Below are 20,560 nucleotides of genomic sequence, written 5' to 3' on the forward strand. Positions count from 1 at the left end.
TCCTATCAGCATTGCCAAATTGGTCTGGTTTAGAAAAACCCAATGCCCTAAATAAAAGGATTTGAAAACTTTTAAATGCTTTGTTTTTCAATCTTTTGGTAACAAAACATTTTTGATTTTTTTTTGGTTCAAAATGACTTTTTGTTTCAACATTTCCTTCTAATTTTATTTTTAAAAAGCCCCATCATAAAGAGTCAAAATCAAAATAGTTCAGTTTTGTCAAAGTGAAATGTTTAGTTCTACCTGATTTTTTTCAATGTTTTAATTTGCTGAAAATTTCAAAAACATTCATTTTCAGTTTCACCCTGTTACGAATCTTCACACCCTCAGAGGTTTTTTGGAATTGCCAGTGAAACACAATATCTGTTGCTCGTACAGCTCTAGTTGGGTATATCAGAAAATAAATATGGTTCAGCGACATGCAAGCAATGCAAGTTCATAAAAAGAATACATTATGCTCAAGCACTTTTGATAACCTTTATGTACAATATTTAGGATTTGTGGGCAAAATGAATGTAGTGAACTTAATCCACTTGGGCTTCAGTAAGACTTTCAATTTGTTCTTGCCCAGAAAAAGAGTAGGGGTATTAAGAGAAATGTTTATAAGGTATGATAAGGTGCCAGCAATAGCTGAATCTCCCCAAGATTTCTACCTTTCAACTTCCCTTGTGCCGTGATCCATAACTATGCCAGAGTAGCAAAAGTGGTACAATCCCTGCATTGTGGATGCTGTTACACTGATATAAAGGTGGCTTATACTGGTATAGCTTATGGCTGTACTTGTATAAGGCACCTTTATTCTAGTTCAGATGAGTCCACATTAGGGGTTATACCAGCATAACTGTTTTGGTAAAAGTCATTCCCTAATTGTAATACAGGTTGAACCTCTCTAATCCGTTAACTCGCTCATCCAGCAACATCAGTAATCTGGCACGATTTTAGGTAGCTGGATGACCACTTACCATGGACATGGCCAAGTTTCCTGTGGTCCTATAAAGTTTATTTATAGCCACAAGTCCTGCCTTTCAGTGTTCTGTGTTGTTATTTAGCTGTAATTTACCCCCAAATGTCTTCTAAGATCCCCGTCAGCAGTGGAAGTGTTGGTAATGCTGCTAAACAATATTGACCTCCCATGGTCTGGCAAATTTTCTCATCTGGCGCCAGTTAGGACCTGAGGGTGCTGCATGAGAGAAGTTCAGCCTGTAGGTGTCCCAGTGCAAAAACTGCATAGACCAGGTCATAATGTTTGTAAAGCACTTTGAGGTCATCAGATAAAATGTGCTAATAAGTACATATGACTGTGTCAGGAAGCTGCTACCTGCAGTGGAGATAGGCCAACTGAAAAGCACTCTTTTGTTTCCAGTGTGTGCGAAGTGCAGCAATTCTCCGGGTGGTGGAAATGATGCAGAAAGCACTGTATTGATAAATTACTGCAATTTGGCACACGGCCGTTGTAAGGTGTTTTTAAAGGGGTTTAGCCAATGATGTTTCTGAACCATTGGCAACTCTTGCTGAAAAGTCCGGGTGAGCTGGAGGGTTTAAAAGACGTAAGGGGATAGCAATTGATGTGTCACTACAAAGCAGAGGCGCTGGGCGGTAACAGGCCGCTCTCCCCAGAGACCGTACTACACTGGAATGCATTGGGGGCAGGTCTGTGGGTCTGGATTGAGCAGCTCCGGTTGTGTTCAGGTGACCTGTTGAGCGCTGAAGTGATTTAAGTGATCACTTCCCTGAGGGCGCTGTGATAAAGTGGAACAAACCCGCAACCAGAAGGGTCGAAAGCTGAAGTGCAGCAACTGGATTTATCTGGAAACTGGGGTTTGGTTCAGAGTGTGACCCTGAGCCCTGTACCTTTAAGTGCCTAGAACCACAGGCCAACTTACCGGGTACACGCCACTCCTGGGACATCTCCATGCAGAAATAAGGGAAAGGGAGTCACGAATCACTGTAATGTAAATAACTGGACGTTCAGTTGAAGTTATGATGGACACATAAACACCACCAATCCCATCACATAGGGGGTGTAAAAAAGAATGAAGCAAGACAAAACTTCTTAGAACGTGAGAATGGGCATACTGGGTCAGACCAATGATCCATCCAGCCCCGTATTCTCTCCCCTCAGCTTGCTTCCATTTCTCGAATGGCCAGAGAGGGTCGGCAGGCTCCCTCACGGCAGCCCCTTGCTCTTGCCAGCTGCCTGGCTTTCGAGTAGCTTTGCCTGTTCTTCTCAATGGGCTCTGTCATGCTTCAGGGGCTGGTTAGGCCACATAATTCTCCTTAGCTGTGGCTTACCCAGTTAAATGACCTTTCCCAGCTTCATTAACTCTGAGGCCTGTGTGGGGTGAACACCCCATGACACTTCATTAACAGAAGTAGTGCTGTCCTGGAGGGTGGGGAAGGGCCTAGGGCTGACCCACCTCCCCACCCAAATGCCCCAGGTGTGGGGCCCTGGGCAGCACCCCACCCTGCAGGCACCACTGCTCCCCCACTCCGTTACCCTGTCCCTGACCAACTGGACCCGGGGTTACGTGGGGCAGGGTGTGCTGGCAGCTGCAGGGGGTCACCTCCCCTCACATGCACCACGCAGGTGGTACAAGTGACAGCTTGCTCCGCTGCATCCTGCCTCCCAGCCTGCTGAGCCCTGCTTCTTCCCAGGCAGTGGGGGCCACTCCCCCCTGCCAGGGAGGGGCCAGGCTCAGGGGGCTGGGAGGGTGCGGGACGGTGCAACGGAGCAGCCTGGCAGCCTGCTGCTTGTGCCACACACAGGTGTGATGGGCGGGCAAGAGGAAGTGACCCCCTGCAGCTGCACACTGCTGCCGTGCCCCCCAAAATGCGGGACCTGGGGCAGCTGCCCCAGTTTGTCCTGTGGACCGGCTGGCTCTGAGCAGAAGCACGATGATCAATTTGCGAGAGCTGGGCAAAGAACTGCAGGCAGGGATGGAGAGGTGTAATGGTGGAGGAGAGAAGTAATTAAGGCCTGTCTGAAGGGCATGTCCCGGCTAAGTGAAGATTAAAGGGAAGTGGGGACCCTGCCTCTGAACGGCGTGAGCTTACAGAGCGGGAGGGGCTGGCCCGGGTGCTCCCGGAGGGGAAAGCGAAGAGCCCGTGTCAGGGCTGAGAACCATTGGTTAACCCCTCAGTCTGGTTTCACTGGGAAGTGGTGAGTAACTGGGGTCGTTGCTTGAGTGACTTAACACAAGCCCGGCATGCACCGTTTGAGACGCCGCCGCAAGCAAGCTGCAGGGCTTCTCGTTTGAGTTTTTGGCTTGTTGTATTTTTGCAATTATTATGGATGTTTGTGGTAGGGCTGCAGATGGACTCGGTGCTGTCCAAACAGATCAGGGATGGCAACCCATGCCCCAGAGGGCGACAGTGTAGTCAAAAACATGGGGATGGGGTACAACACATAAGCAAATTATGGTTCAGTCCCATTTTTACTTACTAAATCCAGTGCCATCCCACCTCTGCTTTGACATTTATTTGTGACTGTTGCTCCCTGCTGAGCAGTAACAGGCTTCATGGCCAGCCATGCTGGCTTTGTGTTGGGAAAGAAATCAGAGACTGACAGTTTGGGCGTTTCTCTGAGGGAACGTGTTTGCTTACACAGCATGCACCTGTTCGGGAACCCAGGCAGCATGAGGGCAAACCCCTTTATCAGGGATCTTGGGGCCCTCTTCCAGGAAAGCTGCTCAACATGAAGTGTTGGCTTTGTTAGTGAGATTAAGGTAGAGGGCACATGCTCTGGGGGCTTCCAATATGTTCCCCCTCCCAAAGAATTTTTTTTTGTTAAGTTGTAATTGATACACATCACCTGGAACTGGAGGGGACTTTAGGAGGTCATCTAGTCCAGTCCCCCCCACACACTTGGTGGGACCAAGCACCATCCCTGGCATCTATTTGTCCCAATCCATAAAGGGTCTTCTCAAGGACGGAACTCACAAGCCTGCCTTTAGCAGGCAAATGCTCAAACCACTGTGCTATCCCTTCCCTGCCCCACACCTCTCACATCACAACTATGTCAACAACGCAGCATTTTCCAAAGCCTGGCTCGGGCCTGCCCACTATCTAAAAGACTCTCTGAGTGTTCATGGGGCCACCAGCTGGGGGCCCCCAGCACAGCATTGTTTATACTTGCCTGATGGTCCTTATTTGATGGGGTTCTTGGGGGATGGGGGTGTTAATTCGGATTCCTTTCTTGTGTATGGATAGTGAACAAGAACAAATACAAAATCCTGCAAACCCATTCTCTGCCCCTTTCTCTTCGATGCTATGGAGCTACTTCTCTGGTCACTGTATGATGCTGAATCTGCTGAAAGGGAATGGAAATCACCTGAGAGCAGAGTTCCTTGTAAGCTGAATGTTTGGGCGGCCACCCAGGAGAGATTCAGGTGCCCCCCAGCGGACTAGCGGAGCACCCGCAGCCAGCAGCGTGTGTGTCTACTGGTGGTGCACATAACAAAATTATTCTGCCCATGGATGGGAAAAATTGGAGGGAACACTGCCTGAGAGCACCTTGTTCGGGGTCCCTTGACTTGGGAGAATCCCCAGAGGTGCAGAGGGCTTACAAGCAAGTTTCTATGCAGCTTCATTCAGAGGTGCAGAAGACGGGCCAGACAGGAGGGGTGTGGCCAGAGCCCATTCCATTCTGGTTATCTCAGCTGGCCCATGATCCCCGCCCTAACCCGTCTCACGGCTGGTGCAGAAAATCCAAGACCCAGAAGCAGCTCCTTGACAGCCGTCCATTTGGTGGAGCAGGGAATATATCTGGCTGCGTGTGACTGGCACTGTGTTTGCAGCATGTCAGTCAGCGTGGGAGATTCAGAACCTCTTTGGCCTTTCCATTTCCTTGGCCCAGGCATGCTGCAAGCGCAGGCTGACCCTCTCTAGCCCAGCACCTTTGGAACCTGACTGGTGCCGGACAAGACCACGGGAGGTCAATATTGTCTATCAGCATTACTAACACTTCCATTGCTTGCTGGGCTCTTAGAAGACATATAGGGGTAAATTACAGCCAAGCAACAGCCCAGAACACTGAGAGCCAGGACTGGTGGCTGTAAACAAACTTAATGGGACCACGGGGATCTTGGCCATACCCATGATAAGTGATTGTCCAGCTAACTGAAATCATGCTGGATTAGGGATGTTGCCAGACGAGAGAGTGCTGGACTAGAGAGGTACAACCTGGACTAGACTATTGAGTAGTAACAGAGAAGTAGCCGGGTCAGTCGTATTCTAACAAAACAAAACAGTAGCGCTTTAAAGACTAGTAAATCATTTTGTTAATCTTTAAAGTGCTACATGACTGCGGTTTTGTTCTGCATGAGATTGTGGGCTAGTGCCGTTTTCTATCCTTGATTGTATCAAGCAGCAGGTGATTCTATTGGTAATTTGCTCCCACATCTTTCAAACCTGCAGGTCGCCGCAGAGTTCTCTTGTGCTGCTAGTCGGTCAGATTTCCCATCAAAAAAGGAGATTGCCTCACCGGTTACACTGAGCTCTTCTCTGATCACTTCAAGTGGGTTTGAAAGCTAGTCAGAGGTCCGGAGAGACTTTTTGTTTCATAGGCCAGAGGCAGGTGCCAAATACTCTTTTAGTGCTTTGTTCTTGTTTTGCTATGTCACCTTGGACAACTCCAGGCCTTCCTGAGCTCCGTCACCTGCCCCAGTAACAGGAGATGGCATTTTACCTGTAAAAGCCGCAGTGAGCAAGATCTAGCCCGCAGGTCTGATCTGGCCCGTCGAGCCGTTTGACCCATCCTGCCCCACTGGGGCCTCCAGGCAGGCTTTTTGCCTTCTGCAGCCCCAGGCTGCTCCAGACATCTGGCAGCTCCTTCCATGTGCCTGTTCATCTCGAGAGAGAGAGAGCACCCGCACTGGGGTCCCGCAGGGCGGCCAGCTGGGAGCCACTTACGTGAACACCCCCTGGACAGAGCCTGCCTCTGGCACCCCAGCCCTTCCTGCTCCCAAACTCCCTGCTGCATGTCACTGCCCAAGCCCTCTGCAATCTCCCCTTCCCCCAGGTTACAACTCCCTCCCAGATCCTGCATTCCCCTTGCACCCCTTCCCCCAGCCAGAATCCTCTCCTGCGCCCCTCCCAGACCCTGCCTCCAAATCCCCTTCCCCAAGTCACAACCCTCTTCTTCACCCAGTGTTCCTCTCAGAGCCCACACCCTCCCCTGCACCCCAGTCCACTATCCTGAGCTCCCTTCTGTACCCAGCCTCCCTCCCAGACCCTGCACCCCCCATAGAAAAGTTCAGCCCTTGGCCACTTACCAAATTCTTGGAGGGGCCCCTGTCAAAAATTGTCCACTCCTGGTGAAAACCATGCTTTTTTGGCTGTGTTTGCTCATGAAATCAGGTGCTCTTAGCAGAGACATATGCTTTCCAGGGAGTATTGTGGAAATGTTAGCTTAGGCCTTGGCAGTGAGCACATCTGACCATGTGCTGAGAACTGTCCTGTGGAAGGTGACCGACTCAGTGAGGCCACTGGCAAAATTATTGGACTATCAAGATCTTAAACTGTGGCAACCAGACAGCATTAAGGTGGCTGCTGGTCACCTAAGGTGATGAAGATGTGCATAATCAACTATTCTGAATTTCACTTGTCTGGAAATAATCATAGTTTTACTGGTTGGTAGAACAGCCCTCACTTTCAACCTGCAGATCTTCGTTGTCCATTTTGAAGGACAGTACTACTTGTTTAAAGGATGTAAATTCGGATATTCTGAGTTCCTCCGGGAATCTTTGAGCCAGCCTCTGTATACCTCCTGCAGGCCCCGAGTGTTTCTTTACTGCAACTATTTTACAGTGCAAATGTTGTTTTACTGTATTTAGCAATGGAAGGGAAATTCCAAGGACTGGTCGCAAAGAGCGTTGATGGTTAGGCTCTGCTTTGAGTTTTCAGTGTATTAAAACCTGGTCTCATCCCACTGGATGTTTAATGCCAAAGTTAACGGGCTGAAAGCATTCATACTTTGAGTGAGCAAGTGAAATAACTTACCAGCCCTGTGAACTTTCTTGTGGATGAGTCAAAGCTACTAGTCGCAGTTACAAACCCCAGGTAGCCTTACTGAGTAGGCAGAGAATAAACTCTTTAAAGAGAAACACAGGGGAACCCTCCCACAACCTGGATTTTAAAATAACGGGGAGCCTAACATTAGGCTGCTTTGTCCAGTTACTAGTCATAAGTAAGGAACTTGACTTCCAAAATGCAGCGTACCCGGCAGTTGCCATTGATTTCAACTGAAAATGAGGCTATTGGTTTTAAGCTCTGGAAACATGAACATAAGCTCCTAGCTTTGGGCTCCTGTATTTTGAAAGTTTTGGCCCCTCTTCTGCCTGCTGAGGGCCTTGAAGACCTGAAAAACCAAATCTCTAGATGCGACTGAACCTAGTAAGGAACCCTCTCAAGGGTCAGTTCTTGTTTGTCTTCGCAACCATGGCCTCAGACCCAAACTCTTGCTGCTGCCAATACCCTGGGAAGTTAGTTGGCCTGTGAGGTGCTACAGGACTTCTTGTTCTGTTTTGGTTTTTTGTGAAGCTGCAGACTAACATGGCTACTCCACTGAGATCCTTGGAAGACACCTTCCCATTGCACCTCCTTCCAGTTCAGGGCCAGAAACCAACGTAAAGGTCCTTTAAATTGCTGTAACATAAATGCTCATTCAAAGTCCTTGTTCTGTCTGCAGCAGCAGTCAGACCCCTGAAGCCTAATTGTTCTGTTGTGTGGAAAAATATTCTATTAGTGTTTGAACATTTTGAAGGAACATGTTTTCCAAGCTAGAAAAGTTACAGTTGGCTTTTAAGTTTCCTGTGGCACAGTTACAAGAAGGGATATGATTATTGTTTGGGTTCATCTGAACTGTGGTTGGCCTAGATCAGTGACTCTCAGCCTTTCCAGACTGCTATGTTTCTTCCAGGAGTCTGATTTGTCTGTCTTACCCCAGGTTTCACCTTGCTGGAAGACTACTTGTTTAATTGTGGATGTTTTATTTGTAAACAGACCTAAAATGGCAAAAGTGTCACAGCACACTGTTACGGATACACTGTAGAAAGAAGTATCCTGCTTTTAGCTTCTCGGAGCTGGTGAGAATGGTTGCTGGGCTGTCGTGTTCTGAGATGCTAGTCTAAATGCTTTAAGCTTTATTGCTCCGGGATCTATAGCTCTGGACAGAAGCCAGAACTCAGGTTTCAGAGCTCCACTAATGCCATGATGTAGACCACAAGAACAGCCAGAATGGGTCAGACCAAAGGTCCATCTAACCCAGTATCCTGTCTTCTGACAGTGACCAAAGCCTGGTGCCCCAGAGGGAATCCGCGGAGCAGGTAATCAGCATCTGATCCATCCCCTGTCACCTATTTTCAGCTTCTGACAAACAGAGGCTAGGATCGCCCTCCCTGCCCGTCCTGGCCAATAGCCACTGATGGACCTAACCTCCATGAATTTTTCTAGCTCTTTTTTTTTAACACTGTTACAGTTTTGGCATTCGCAACATCCTCTGGCAATAATATGAAAAAAATCCAACACATCTTTAAAACTAGGTTGCTTCAAATCTGGGGCCATAAATACTGAAATGCCTTTACCATTATTAACAAGAAGTCCTGTGGCATTTTATAGACTAACAGATATTTTGGAGAATAAGCTTTCGTGCCTATGCAAGCTTATACTCCAAAATATTCGTTAGTCTATAAGATGCCACAGGACTTCTTGTTACTTTTGAAGATACAGACTAACTCGGCTACCTCTCTGATACTTGTCACCATTATTGTTATTTATTTATTTGCCTTATCTTAGTTTATAGGAGCCCAGACAGGGAAAAACATCTCACCGTGCCAGGGGCTATGCAGGCAGAGAACAAAAAGTCCCTGCCTCAGAGATCTTACTGAGGCTATGTCTACACTACCCTAGAAGATCTACCTGCTGAGGGTTGATCTTCTGGGGTTCAGTTTCATGTGTCTAGTAGGGAAGTGTGAAATCGACCTTTCAGGGGCCGGTCGACCTCTGTACTCCTTGCAAGATGCGAGGGGTAAGGGAGGTTGATGGAAGAAACTCTCCCATTGCCCTTCTGCAGTAGAGGCAGCCTAGTTAGCCAAGCGCAGATACATTGATTCTAGCTATGCAATTGCTGTCACTAGAATTGCATATCTGTGGTCAACTTACTTTGCCTAGTGTAGACGTAGCCCGTGTTTATTAATTCTAAAGAGGTTTGGCTTAGCATGGGATTTTTCTGTCTTACTCAGGACAAGGGGAATTCTGAAACAGGAATAAATTACCACTACAGTCATTCTGACACGGAAGTGATGTAATTGGTCTAAATGTTTTAGCGTTGTGTATCTTGAGTCGTGGAAGCATCTACCTGGTGAAAGGTGTGGTCAAGTCAGCAGATATGCCGGTAGGAGACTCTTACAGGTTTTTGTGTGTGCCCAGGAGTGCACAGATAATGACACCTATCATTACAGTTGCCTGGTACTTTTCATAAGAAGATTGTGTTTGCAGTTGCTTAGAACACATGGAGGATTGGGCCAAAAGAAATCTGATGTGGCTCAACAAGGAAGAGTATAGAGTTCTGCGCTTGGGACGGAAGAATCCCAAGCATTGTTATAGGCTGGGGACCGACTGGCTAAGCAGCAGTACAGCGGAAAGGGACCTCTCCTCTTGCCGCGCCACGGGCCCCTGCACCTTCCCTGCAGGTTTTTAAGTCCTGGCTTGACAAGGTCCTGGCTGAGATGACTTCGTTGGGGTTGATGCTGCTTGAAGCAGATGACCTCCTCAGGTCTCTTCCAGCCCTATTATTCTATGACATGAGCACCTCTGATTCTGGTGTTTACTTTTGAGTGATTGACTTTGCTGCCTTCATGTCCTTTTTATGTAGCTTGCATAGATGTATTTAGTGAGAGAGGTTCACTGATAAAGAAAATGAGATTTATTTGCACTATCAGCTGTGTTGTAAGCTTAAAGTTTGCAAAGCACTCTAAGATATTGGAACAAAAGGCACCAGATGAATTCAAGGTGGTGGTGGTGGTGGTGGTGGTGGTGTTATGGCTGTTAACGTGGGGTGTACCTCTGCCATTGGGTATGTAAAGAACCACTCAGAAATGGTGTAGTCACTGCCCTCCCTCTGCCTCAGTGTACTGTAAAGCCTTTGTGAGAGGGGTTGTCGGTTACATGGTGCTACCACTTTACAAATATTAAGTAATTAAGTACCTATCAATTAGCTGCAGTTCCATTTTGGAATTGCAACAAGCTGGAGTTTGGTCGCCGTATGTACCAATGCAGTCTACTCCTCAGAGTCCCCTTACCAGCTCTGCCAGTGACACTCTGTCTGAGCTGGGGCAAGTTGCATGACTTCTCTCTGCCTCAGTTTACCCAGCTGTAGAAGGGTCACTGATGGGCATGTAATGCTTGCACCGACCTGAGGTATGGCTCCACCTTTTAAGAATAAAAATACAATAAACGAAACAGCACCACGAGCAAAAAGAGACCTAGGTGTTTTCCCTGTCAGTTGCCATCAGCGGATGCAGCTCTGCTACCTGAATGGGATTTCGGTATCTTAGAAGTGATTTCAGGACACTTAAGCCCATGTGTGTGCATCTCCCTCTCTCTCTCTCTCTCCCTCTCTGTCTCATAAATCTGATTTTTTTAACCCTGAAAAACAAATTGGATAAGGGAACCTGTTCCTTTTCTCTCTGCCCTTAGTTGTCAGGTGGGAACGGGGTTTGCGCTGGGGAATGGTCTGGGAGGGGATGGTTACGAGCACAGTTCATACTCAGTCCCCCTGCAGCGTTCGGGCTGCTCGCTACGTGAGACCCCTGCTGTCGCCAGGCCTTGAGTGGTCTGTGCCGGGTTACTTGCGGTAGCAGGGAGGTTCAGGTGCCAGGCTTTGTGAAGGGCGCTCTCCCAGCCTTTCACGTCAATGGGAGCTGAGATGCAGCTAGAGCACATCTGAGAAGTGCCTTGCCTCTAAGCCAGGAGTCCTGCTTTCTTCTTGGTGCTCAGTGGGACCCATTACCATGACAAAGGAGGATTATTGACTTTCATTGCCACGGTGCCTTTGATTGGAGTCCCCCTTTGATTCGGGGCGGCTGTGCTCACTTGCGCAGAGGGAACGGTCCCCTTCAGGTGAAGAGGGGAAGAGAAAGGAGCTCTTCAGGGAGCGCAGGGCTCAATGGAGAAGGCGACGGCAGCCAATGCAATGAGGAGCTGAGGCCGGACACCAAAGCCGCCGCAACGGCGGACGACAGTTAAAAGCAAATTGTCTGGCTGAGCTGGCCCGTCGCAAGGAAGATGCTCCCCCAAACTATAATTCAAGGGGCTGAATGGCCCTCAAAACTGAGAGCGAGAAACCCCCCCAGAAGATGAGGCAAATGATGGAACAGATGTGAGCGCTTTTGTTGGGAGGACGGGGAGGCTAGCGGGGTGGCGATGGGCTAATTTGCGGTGCATAATGCCGGGGTCCTTTCATATGCAGAGCAGCACTTTGATCCGGCCTGGATGAAAGTGCTGAAAAGTGGAGAGGATGGCAGGGGGTCTCTTGTCTTTGACAAAAAAGGCATCTGCCGGGCTCTAACCCCGTCCGTCGTCCCCACCCCCTTAGCCTAGCAGGCTGCTCCAACAATGCCCGCAAAGGGGACAAGTGTCTCCTGACAGCTGAGGAAATCTCAGGGAGGAGAAAGAGACCTGCAGCAATGTGTGTGTGTGGGTGTGTATGTGTGTGTGTGTGTGTGTGTGTGTGTGTGTATACACTCTCACCCCAGAGAGCTTAATCAATTTTTTTCCACAGTACGAAAAGGGCTGGGAAGGGGGGTGTGGGGAGGGGAGAGGGGTCTCAGTGAAAGTCAGAGGTGTGAGGTGGAGGTGGAGGGTGGGGGCGCCTTTTCTAATAAACGTGTTACTTTTGTTCTCCGAATACATCTTTTCAGGCCTGGCTTTGATGCTGGTGTGAATGCACTTAATGGAGTGGGGTGGGATGCGGGGGAAGGAGTATTTCTGAAAGGAGACCAAATGTGGCGTGCTTTCCTGTGGATCTCAGTGCAAGGGAGATTTCTGAGTTAATATACTACAGTGTGACACAGGAGATACTCGCAGAATAGAATTCTATCTTCTGTATGGTTCGGCTTAATTGAAACACCCCTCAGCCATGCAGAATTGATTATAAAGGTTTCTTGCAATTTACTGTTGCAAATTTCTGTCTGACTTTTCCTTGTTGGGATTCTCTCCTGCCTTTTCCAACAGCATCCAGGAGCTCAGTGTTCCTACTTGTTGCAGGGTCAGGGGGAGGGGACGACTTTAACTTTGTGCCAGCACCCTATTCAAAACCACGAGAACTCCTGTGGCACTTTATAGACAGACAGATTTATTGGAGCAGAAGCTTTCGTGGGCAAAAACCCTTTTCATCAGATGTATCTGACGAAGTGGGTCTTTGCCCACAAAAGCTTCTGCTCCAATAAATCTGTTAATCTATAAGGTGCCACAGGAGTTCTCGTTTTTGTAGATTCAGCCTAAGGCAGCCACCCTTCTGATACTTGTCATCCCATTCAAAGGCTCTCGATCCGGTGTGGGCCTGATTCCGATTGTGTACTTGTTTTCGTGCTCCTGAGAAACTCAGAAGAACGTTTTCTGGGTTAGAGTATCTGGTTAGTGAGATGAGAATCAGATCTTGAAAATCTCACTCCGGTGGGCATCCCAGGTCATCCCTCTGTCATGAGAATAACTTGATCTCCTAGCAGTAACGCTAGATAAGAGTTACCAACTCTGATTCAAGTCAGTCACCCAGATTAAGCACTTTGAGTACATGAGCTCAGGAATTCTCCTTGCTATGAAATCCCGGGACTATCAATCAGGGATTGTTTACGGAAGATAAACTTCCACAGGAGCACAGCTTGAAGCAGCAGCTGGTATTGCAAACAGCTGAAATGGCGCTGTTCGTTCAAATAATTGTGTGGGGCGGATTTTAAGCACAGTTCCTAAATGCAGCAGGGTCCTTTGAAGACACTAACTGCATTGTAACCAGTCTGGGACAAACATGTCATGTTCTATGTCCAGCAAATGCCACCGCACAGCTTTTGCAGCCAGAGGCAGTATTTTTTAGCAATGACATTGTTGGATGTGCACTTCATGAGTTACTCTAAGAGATTAGGACGCTGCTGATGCCTGCGCATGTGGCATCTCTTGACTTTCCTTGCTTCCCATGCTGCTGGCTTGATTTTGCAAAGTACTGAGTTCCTTTGAGCTCTCTGATGACACCCCATGGGTGCTGATGGTATAAATGGGTCCTGCGCAAGCAGCCAGAGCACACCCACGCTAATCTGCATGGTTGGCCCAGAAGTTGTTCTTACTTGATGCCTACCTGCAATACCACGCAGAGCTGTAGGTTGGATAGCTGGAACTGAAATGAGGATGTTGCTCCCTGGAAAGTGAAAACTGGGAAGGAAAGTTTCCAGTTCTGAAATGCAGCCAGTTGAGATCAGTGTCCCAGCCCCAGGACTGGCTTCCAGTGGTCTGTAAAGCTTCACTTGCCTGGCTCAAGGCACTGCTGGTGCTTAGGAGAGCTCTAGTTTGGAGGAATAAAGCCTGCCCGAGATCACTGGTTCCGGACATTGGATTTTAGCCAAGGTAGCTGTCAAAGAGGAAGTAATTGTGCTTCATAGACCAATGCGGGCAGCCGCGTCCATCCAGAAGGCAGACTGCTGTCAGGTAGCGCTCAGAGATCCTTGTTTACGTACTGCCCTAGTTGGGCATGGACAAAAATGCCTCTGCCCACTGCTCTCCTTCTCCCGCGCCACACCTCTGTCTGCCAGCCCTTACCCTGCCCCCGATCTCATTCAGGTGCTGGGTCACTTGCCCCATTGCATCCCCCAGAGATGTAGAGATAGAGAAGCTGCAGCCAGCAGCTCCTTGCCTGAGCCTCCTGTGTGCTGGGGAGCAGACGGGGAGGCAGGACAGCGCCCCACCCCCAGAAGCTGAGGCAGAGTAGCTGCTATTTCCAAGGTGTACGTGCCTTTAACTTTGCAGGCCGGGTGGGGCGGTGGAAGACTGGGGATTACCACAGGTGGAGTGGGAGGAGCGTGGAAGAGTCTTGAGTTAAGCACTGATGAGGAACTCTGTCTTTCCCTCCCTCCTCCTTCCCTCAGGTGATCTTTGCTTTGAATCAGACTCTCTTGCAGCAGGAGAGCCTCCGAGCAGGCAGTCTCCAGATCCCCTGTACGACAGAGGACCTTATCAAGCATTACAACTGTGGGGACCTCAACTCCATCATCTTCAGCCATGACACTTCTCAAGTGAGTCTCACCTCTGCAACCCCCTGTACTGTGCACATGTCCCCGAGGGCCAGAGGATTCCCCGAGTCTGGCCGACCATCGATGGATGGCGCTGCCTCCGCTCCAGAGAGGTCCCAGTATGTTGGCCAAGAAGCGGAGCCGCTTATTGTTTCGTTTAGTATCGTAGACATGGGGGTGGAGGAGGAAGGATTCCACTTACTGTGCCTGCTTCTGGGTCAGGGTGGACCTCGGTGGTGGGCAGCCTAGAACTCCACCTGTGAATCAGCTGTTCGGGGCTGTTCCAGCTCTGGGCAGGTGTGTGTGTGTGTGTGTGTGTGTGTGTGTGTGTGTGAATCAGCCGATTTGTGGCGAAAGGGCTGTTCTTGGTTGCCCACCACTGCTGTGCCTGGTCTGGGGTGTTTTTTGAGGGTGGGGGAAGTTCTGTTCCTCTTGGTTTGACTCTTTCCTTTCTTGCAACACGAGAAAGTCACAGACTTGGCTCAGGAGTCCAGCCAGTCCAAGCGTGCTAGCTAGTGTTACTGTGACAGGAAAAAGCAGTAAGGCCAGGACTCCTGGCATGCCAGGGGTTAACTCTGGCTTCTCCAGCACAGTGTGCTGAGGAGGGGGATATAGACTGAAAGGGGTTCCAGGATGGATATGCACAGGGATTTTTTCCCAGCGGAACGCAACAGAACTTGGTTCCGCCACCTTTTTTCCTGACACCATTTTTGAAAGGCACCGGTACCGCTGGTGCCTCTCTGCCTCCGGCTCCCTGCCTGCAGAGGAAAGAGCAGGACTTGATTTAATTGGTTTAATGGCCAGCCGGACCATTAAACCAATGAAATTGACTCCTGCTTTTTCAGCGTGCAGGTAAGGGAGCTGCTTCTGCGGCTGTACGTGGGGGGAGCTGCGCAGCCGGGGAAGTAGCAGGAGCAAGTGCAGCTCCTTTCGAAATACAAGTCCTGGGGCTGGGGGGCATTGAGGATGGTTGGGAAGGGGTTAGCCTGGCAGTGGGTTGGGGCCATGGGAGCGGGGCAGGGGGTGAGTTGAGCTGGGGCTGTGAGGCCATGCAGGGGGTTGAGCCGGGGTGGGGCGTGAGGGTTGTGCAGGAGGGGCGAGAGGTTATTTAGGAGGGCAAAGGGGTGTAGATGGCCTGGTCTATGTGCAGCTTTTGTATTGGTACAGTTCTTTCAGTTTCTAGTTTAGCAGTGAAATCCTGCACGCGCCCTGTATGGGTACAACTGTTCCGCTAGAAAAGGGCTTTATACTCGTGTAGCCGTTTCCCTTCTCACCGAGGAACCACTCTAGAGTCATAGTAGGTACATGTGCTTTAACGCCGTGCAACTCGGTGGTGCAGACAAGGCCTGAGTGGGAGAACTGGTATGGAACAGAGGAAGGTCAGACGTAGGCTGCAGATCAGGAGCAATGTGTGCAGCCTCGTCGCGTCAGTCGTGGGAACAGGTTCTGGGACAATGTGACGGGAGCCCCACTACTCTGATACAGTTAACGCCGGGAACATGCACTGGAGGGAGTCATTCGGCCTTGTCAGGGTGGCGGACAGGGAACTGCAGTGGCGCAGGCGTTAGATCTCTGACAGCCACGGAGCTTGAGGGTCTCCTTAGCATGAAAACGTAGGTCTCGGCCTACCAGAGCTGCGTGAGTGCGCAGGGGTGTGGGGGTTCCCTGAGGGGCTGGCGTTTCCCTTTGTGGCAGAGCATGTTAAGTGTGGCACCAGGCTCAGAGCCACTGGTGGGAGGAGGGGGACAAAGGGTGCAGTTACCCTGGGGCTCGGGTCCGGGTGGCACTGAGGACTGGCAGCACCTAGCCCACCCTTTCCCCCTCGAAGCCCACCCTTCCCAGGGGAGGGGGCTGCATCTGTGGCCCCCACCTGCCCCCATATGCCCAGGGCCTAATGAAGTCTGTCACTAGCCCTGGGTCTCTGGGGACCCAAATGCTGTCATTTTCAGGCCATTGTGCACTCTCCTGGCACTGAGCTCTAGGCATGGATCACTGTCTCTGTTGTGCACGCCTTGCTGTTGCCTCTGGGTTGCGGCTGAGTGAATGGTTAGCGAGGATACTAATAAGTAACACTTAGCTCTGAGGTAGCACTTTACAGCCACACGTCTCAGAGCACTTTACAGAGGAGGTGAGCGTCATTATCCCCATTTCACAGATGTTTACACACGTTTTGCTTCTGGGCCCCAGAGCGAACGGCCAATGCCATGTCTCTGAGGGACAAGTTGTCCTTCACCTGCACCAGAGACTTTCTTCACTGCATAAAGGTCACTCCCAGAGACAGAATATACATGAGCTAGGTCACATAGCACCCCTCTGCTACCCTAATAGTCCACATTTGTTCAGACAGTCATTCTCAACTGGTAGGACATGATCTGGGAAGTGCTAACACTCCTGGGGTGTGGAAAACAAAATATAACACTCTCCTTGATTTTGTGGGCTTCAGGACCCATTGGGAGGCAGCCAGGGGAGGGAACGAGGTGGACATTCCTCTTTCTCCCTCACCTCCCCACCTGTCCTCCTTCATACAGCACTTCCCCACCCTCAATGATTCTGGAGCTTTTATTTTTTACTCTTCTTCCTGTAAAGCATCAGTGATGCCACAGCTGGAGACGGTACCTTAGAAGGGGCAGACTAGGGCCCTGAGGTGGCACTGGGCATTTTTTCTTTCAGGCACATGGATGGTTGGGTCTTGCTTACAAACTCAGGGAAAACTGCTCGCCCTGGGTGGAATTGGGAAGGGATTTTCCCTCAGGTTAGGTTGGCGGTGATCTTGGGGGTTCTTCACCTTCCCCTGCAGTATACGCTGTGTTTGCCAGGATTAGCTGGGTGTGTCTCCATCATAACCCTGCTACTGCAGGGCCTGGGACACTGGTGCAATAATCTTATCTCCCACAGTCTGTAAGACTTTGGTCTCATTTCAATGGGTGGGTTTAGCATGTGGGTACCAGATGGTGTTGGCCTCCTGTGCCATGCAGGAGGTCAGACCAGGTGATCTTGTGGTCCTGTCTGATCACACGAGCTTTGACTCTGAAACTCGAGTAGCTGCCTCTCTAGAGTCACTCCAGCTGATGCTGCTCTGGAACTCAGTGTTGGGCAAAGGGAGACACTCCACTTAACTCTGTGTGTGTGTGTGTGTGTGTGTGTGTGTGTGTGTGTGGCAGCAGGCAAACACAGGCAACTTTGGGCTTACTGGTGTGTGTGTTGTGGTGGGGTTTGAGAACAAGTGTTTAAAGGACACTGTAATGACCTGAGATCCGGGGACCACCTTGTAAATAATGTACGTGGAGCTGGTCAATAAATGGAAAAAAATTGTCCTTTTTTGGGAAAATATTGGATTTTTTTTTGGACGAATTCTAGTTGCGTGGTAGTGGTTTTCCTCCAGCCAGACCAGCTTTCAGGACTGCAGACAAATGTCTCACATGACACTGTCCCTGTGATCTGAATCTTGCTATAATATTGGGGGTTTTAAGGAAAAGGTATGAAGCTAAAGACAGCCAGGAACAAATACAATTTCATTTCACCCCCTCAGCAGGATTCCAGAGCTACTGTTTGTGAAACCCTGAATATCTGCTTTCATTCCATGGTACAGGTTTTACAATCACACACAACTTGAGAAATGGAGCATTGCCCAAAAGTCAGTGAGAAGGAGGTTTGACCCGTGGAACACGGTGTTTGTGTTGGGGGTGGGCAGGATGCCTTGCTCCTCAGTGACCATGACAGTCTGAGCCTCCTTGAAATACACCCGTAGAATCAGAGGCAGCGGGGGGGGGGGGGGGGGGCCACATGTATCCCCCACTGCTTTGACCCACCCCACACTCAACATCAGCCCTGTGCTGGTTCTGGTGAGTGTGGGGGCAGTTCACACTGCTCCAGGGGCTGGGGTTGGAGGACTGCGCCTGCACCTAATGGAAGTGGTGCTGTGCTTCCACAGGCAGAGGCAGGCGAGAGTGGCGTAGAGGGAGGAGGTGGCGCAGGAGCAGGGCATGGACAGAGAATGGATGGGGGTTAGAGCATGGGCAAGGGGCAGAGGCACGTGACGGGGGACCCCCCTGGAATCCTCCCACTAGTCACTTCTGGGGGGAGTAAAGTCGTTTCCCACAAAGGTTTTTCTTTCTTGCCTAGGTCCCAAACTTTATCAATGCCACCCTGCCGCCCCACGAGCGTGTTACCGCCCAGGAGATAGACAGCTATTTCCGTCAGGAGCTGATCTACAAGCGCAATGAGAGGATGGGAAGGAGGGTGAAGGACCTGCTGGAGGAGTACCCCGACAAGAGTTTCTTCTTTGCATTTGGCGCTGGTACGTGCTAGAGGGACTCGCGAGTGTGGTTACTTCCTTCCTGCATTTTTACAAGCTCTGCTCTCAGCCCCTCCAGACTCTTCTGAATCCCTCATGTAGAAGTCACTGCAGGATCAGACCCTTGGAGGCATAACAAACCCCCTTCCCGTAACCCTCTCTTTAGATGTAGACAATTATTCAAATTAAAGATAATTGTGAACTCTTTGAAGCTTGCCCTGTGGGTAGGGAGGGTTGCTGAAGCTGCATACTTGGTTTACTGCCTGAAGTCTTGGTTCATGGATATCTGGTTCAAATATCAGTAGAGCTAAGACACTTCCAATGAGATTGAGGTGGCATGGTGCTGTGTGATGTACCTGCCGATAAGGACAGTCCTTGCCAGGGTGGATTGAGTCAAATCAAAGTGATTTAAATCACCTGATTTTAATAGTGATTTAAGTTCACAAGCAGGAAAAGTTGGTTTAAGTCACTGCTTTTTAACTGTGCTTTGAGTCAATACTTTTCAGTTATTTCCTACGGAAGGGTTGCTTCTTGTTGGCTGGGAGCTATTCTATGGACCATATTGATGGACTATGGAGGGATGGGGATCCAAATTTTATATCTAGAGCTCCTCAAATCTGGAGATATCCGCTTGCCATGTTTGTGGATCATGGGTCAGAAGTGAATACAATCCAATTTTATATCTACTTAGGGCTTTATAAATAGATAAATATAAATAAATATAAATAATTTATAAATAAGATAAATAAATAACTATAATACGTCCAATACTTCTTTTTGCTAACCAAGAGGATACAGTAAAGCTAAACGTAATTATTTTAAGCCATTATATGGTTAAATTTACACGTATTCAGATTTTAAGTTTTTATCTTTTTCTCAGCTTGGAAAATGGTGAATAATGCATTTATTTACTAGATGAATTTTCTATTCACCATTTGTGTCAAGCTCCATTGGGACTGAAATCAGTATTCAAATAACACTGCACAAAAGCAGCATTTTCAATTTTTATAATTACTTGAATAAAACTACCTTAAATATGCTGGATACTAGTTTCTATATAAGTTCATCAAAACACGCTTTGCATTTAAAACTAATTGGTTTATTATGAATAACAAGCAGTCCTGTGGCACCTTAGAGACAAACACATTTTTTGGGTCATGAGCTTTCATGGGTAAAACCCACTCCATTTTTTTTTTTCATCTGAGGAAGTGGGTTTTACTGATGAACACTCATGACCTAATACTTGTTAGCCTCTGAGGTGCCACAAAACTGCTTGCTGTTTGTGAAGCTACAGACCAACACAGCTAACCCTCTGATTTGATTATGCAAAGTATTATCTGTAGGTACTGCATTGAACTGACTTTTTCTAGTCATCACTGGTTTCAGGAGTTAGGAACTGACAGATCGTACTTTCTTGCACAGTTTTTATTCTGACTGGAAGAGGAAAACAAGCATTCCGACTGTTTCAGCTCCCAGTGGGTTTTGTCATTTTGCATGAACTAGTCATTGAGCTGAACTAGTTGATTAAACTGAAATGAAAAAAATATTCTCTCTGCACTTGCGAATGAGGCTACTGCTGTCAAATTGGTTTAGGCCTTCAACCAACTCTGGTTCCACATAGCTAGCCAATGACCTCCACCAAGTCAGTGATTTGACTTGGCGACAAGCGTTATTATTTATTATTATTTTTTGCATTTAGTTTAAATGATCGTATTAGATTATAAAAGTGTAGGCCTTTAAAATAGGCTGTCAATTACATATTAAAAGGGAAGTGACTTGCTCAAAGTCACACGAGGAGATCTGTAGATTGGACAAGAAGAGAGCCCCAGTCTCCTTCCCAGACTCGCTGGCTCCCATTAAATTGTCTGTGTGCTTTAATGGCCACTGAAAAGAGAAATGCAGCTAAAACCAGGCTCCAAGACAGCAGCATCCTACCAACCATGAGCTGCATGTGACACATTCATCTGATCCCCCTGCTGCTTGGGAGAGGTTA

At 48.8% G+C, this 20,560-nt stretch overlaps 1 protein-coding gene across 1 annotated transcript in view; it reads left to right on the forward strand.

Moving 5' to 3' along the window:
* TRABD2A (TraB domain containing 2A) overlaps positions 1 to 20,560 on the forward strand; it is a 97,353-nt gene that overhangs the window by 44,679 nt on the left and 32,114 nt on the right. Inside the window, exons 3-4 of the mRNA XM_074994024.1 lie at positions 14,130 to 14,276; positions 18,396 to 18,570. Of these exons, the coding sequence (XP_074850125.1) occupies positions 14,130 to 14,276; positions 18,396 to 18,570 (322 nt within the window). The remainder of the gene's footprint in view (positions 1 to 14,129; positions 14,277 to 18,395; positions 18,571 to 20,560) is intronic.

Source organism: Carettochelys insculpta, chromosome 5 (genome assembly GCF_033958435.1).
Source record: "Carettochelys insculpta isolate YL-2023 chromosome 5, ASM3395843v1, whole genome shotgun sequence".
NCBI lineage: Eukaryota > Metazoa > Chordata > Testudines > Carettochelyidae > Carettochelys > Carettochelys insculpta.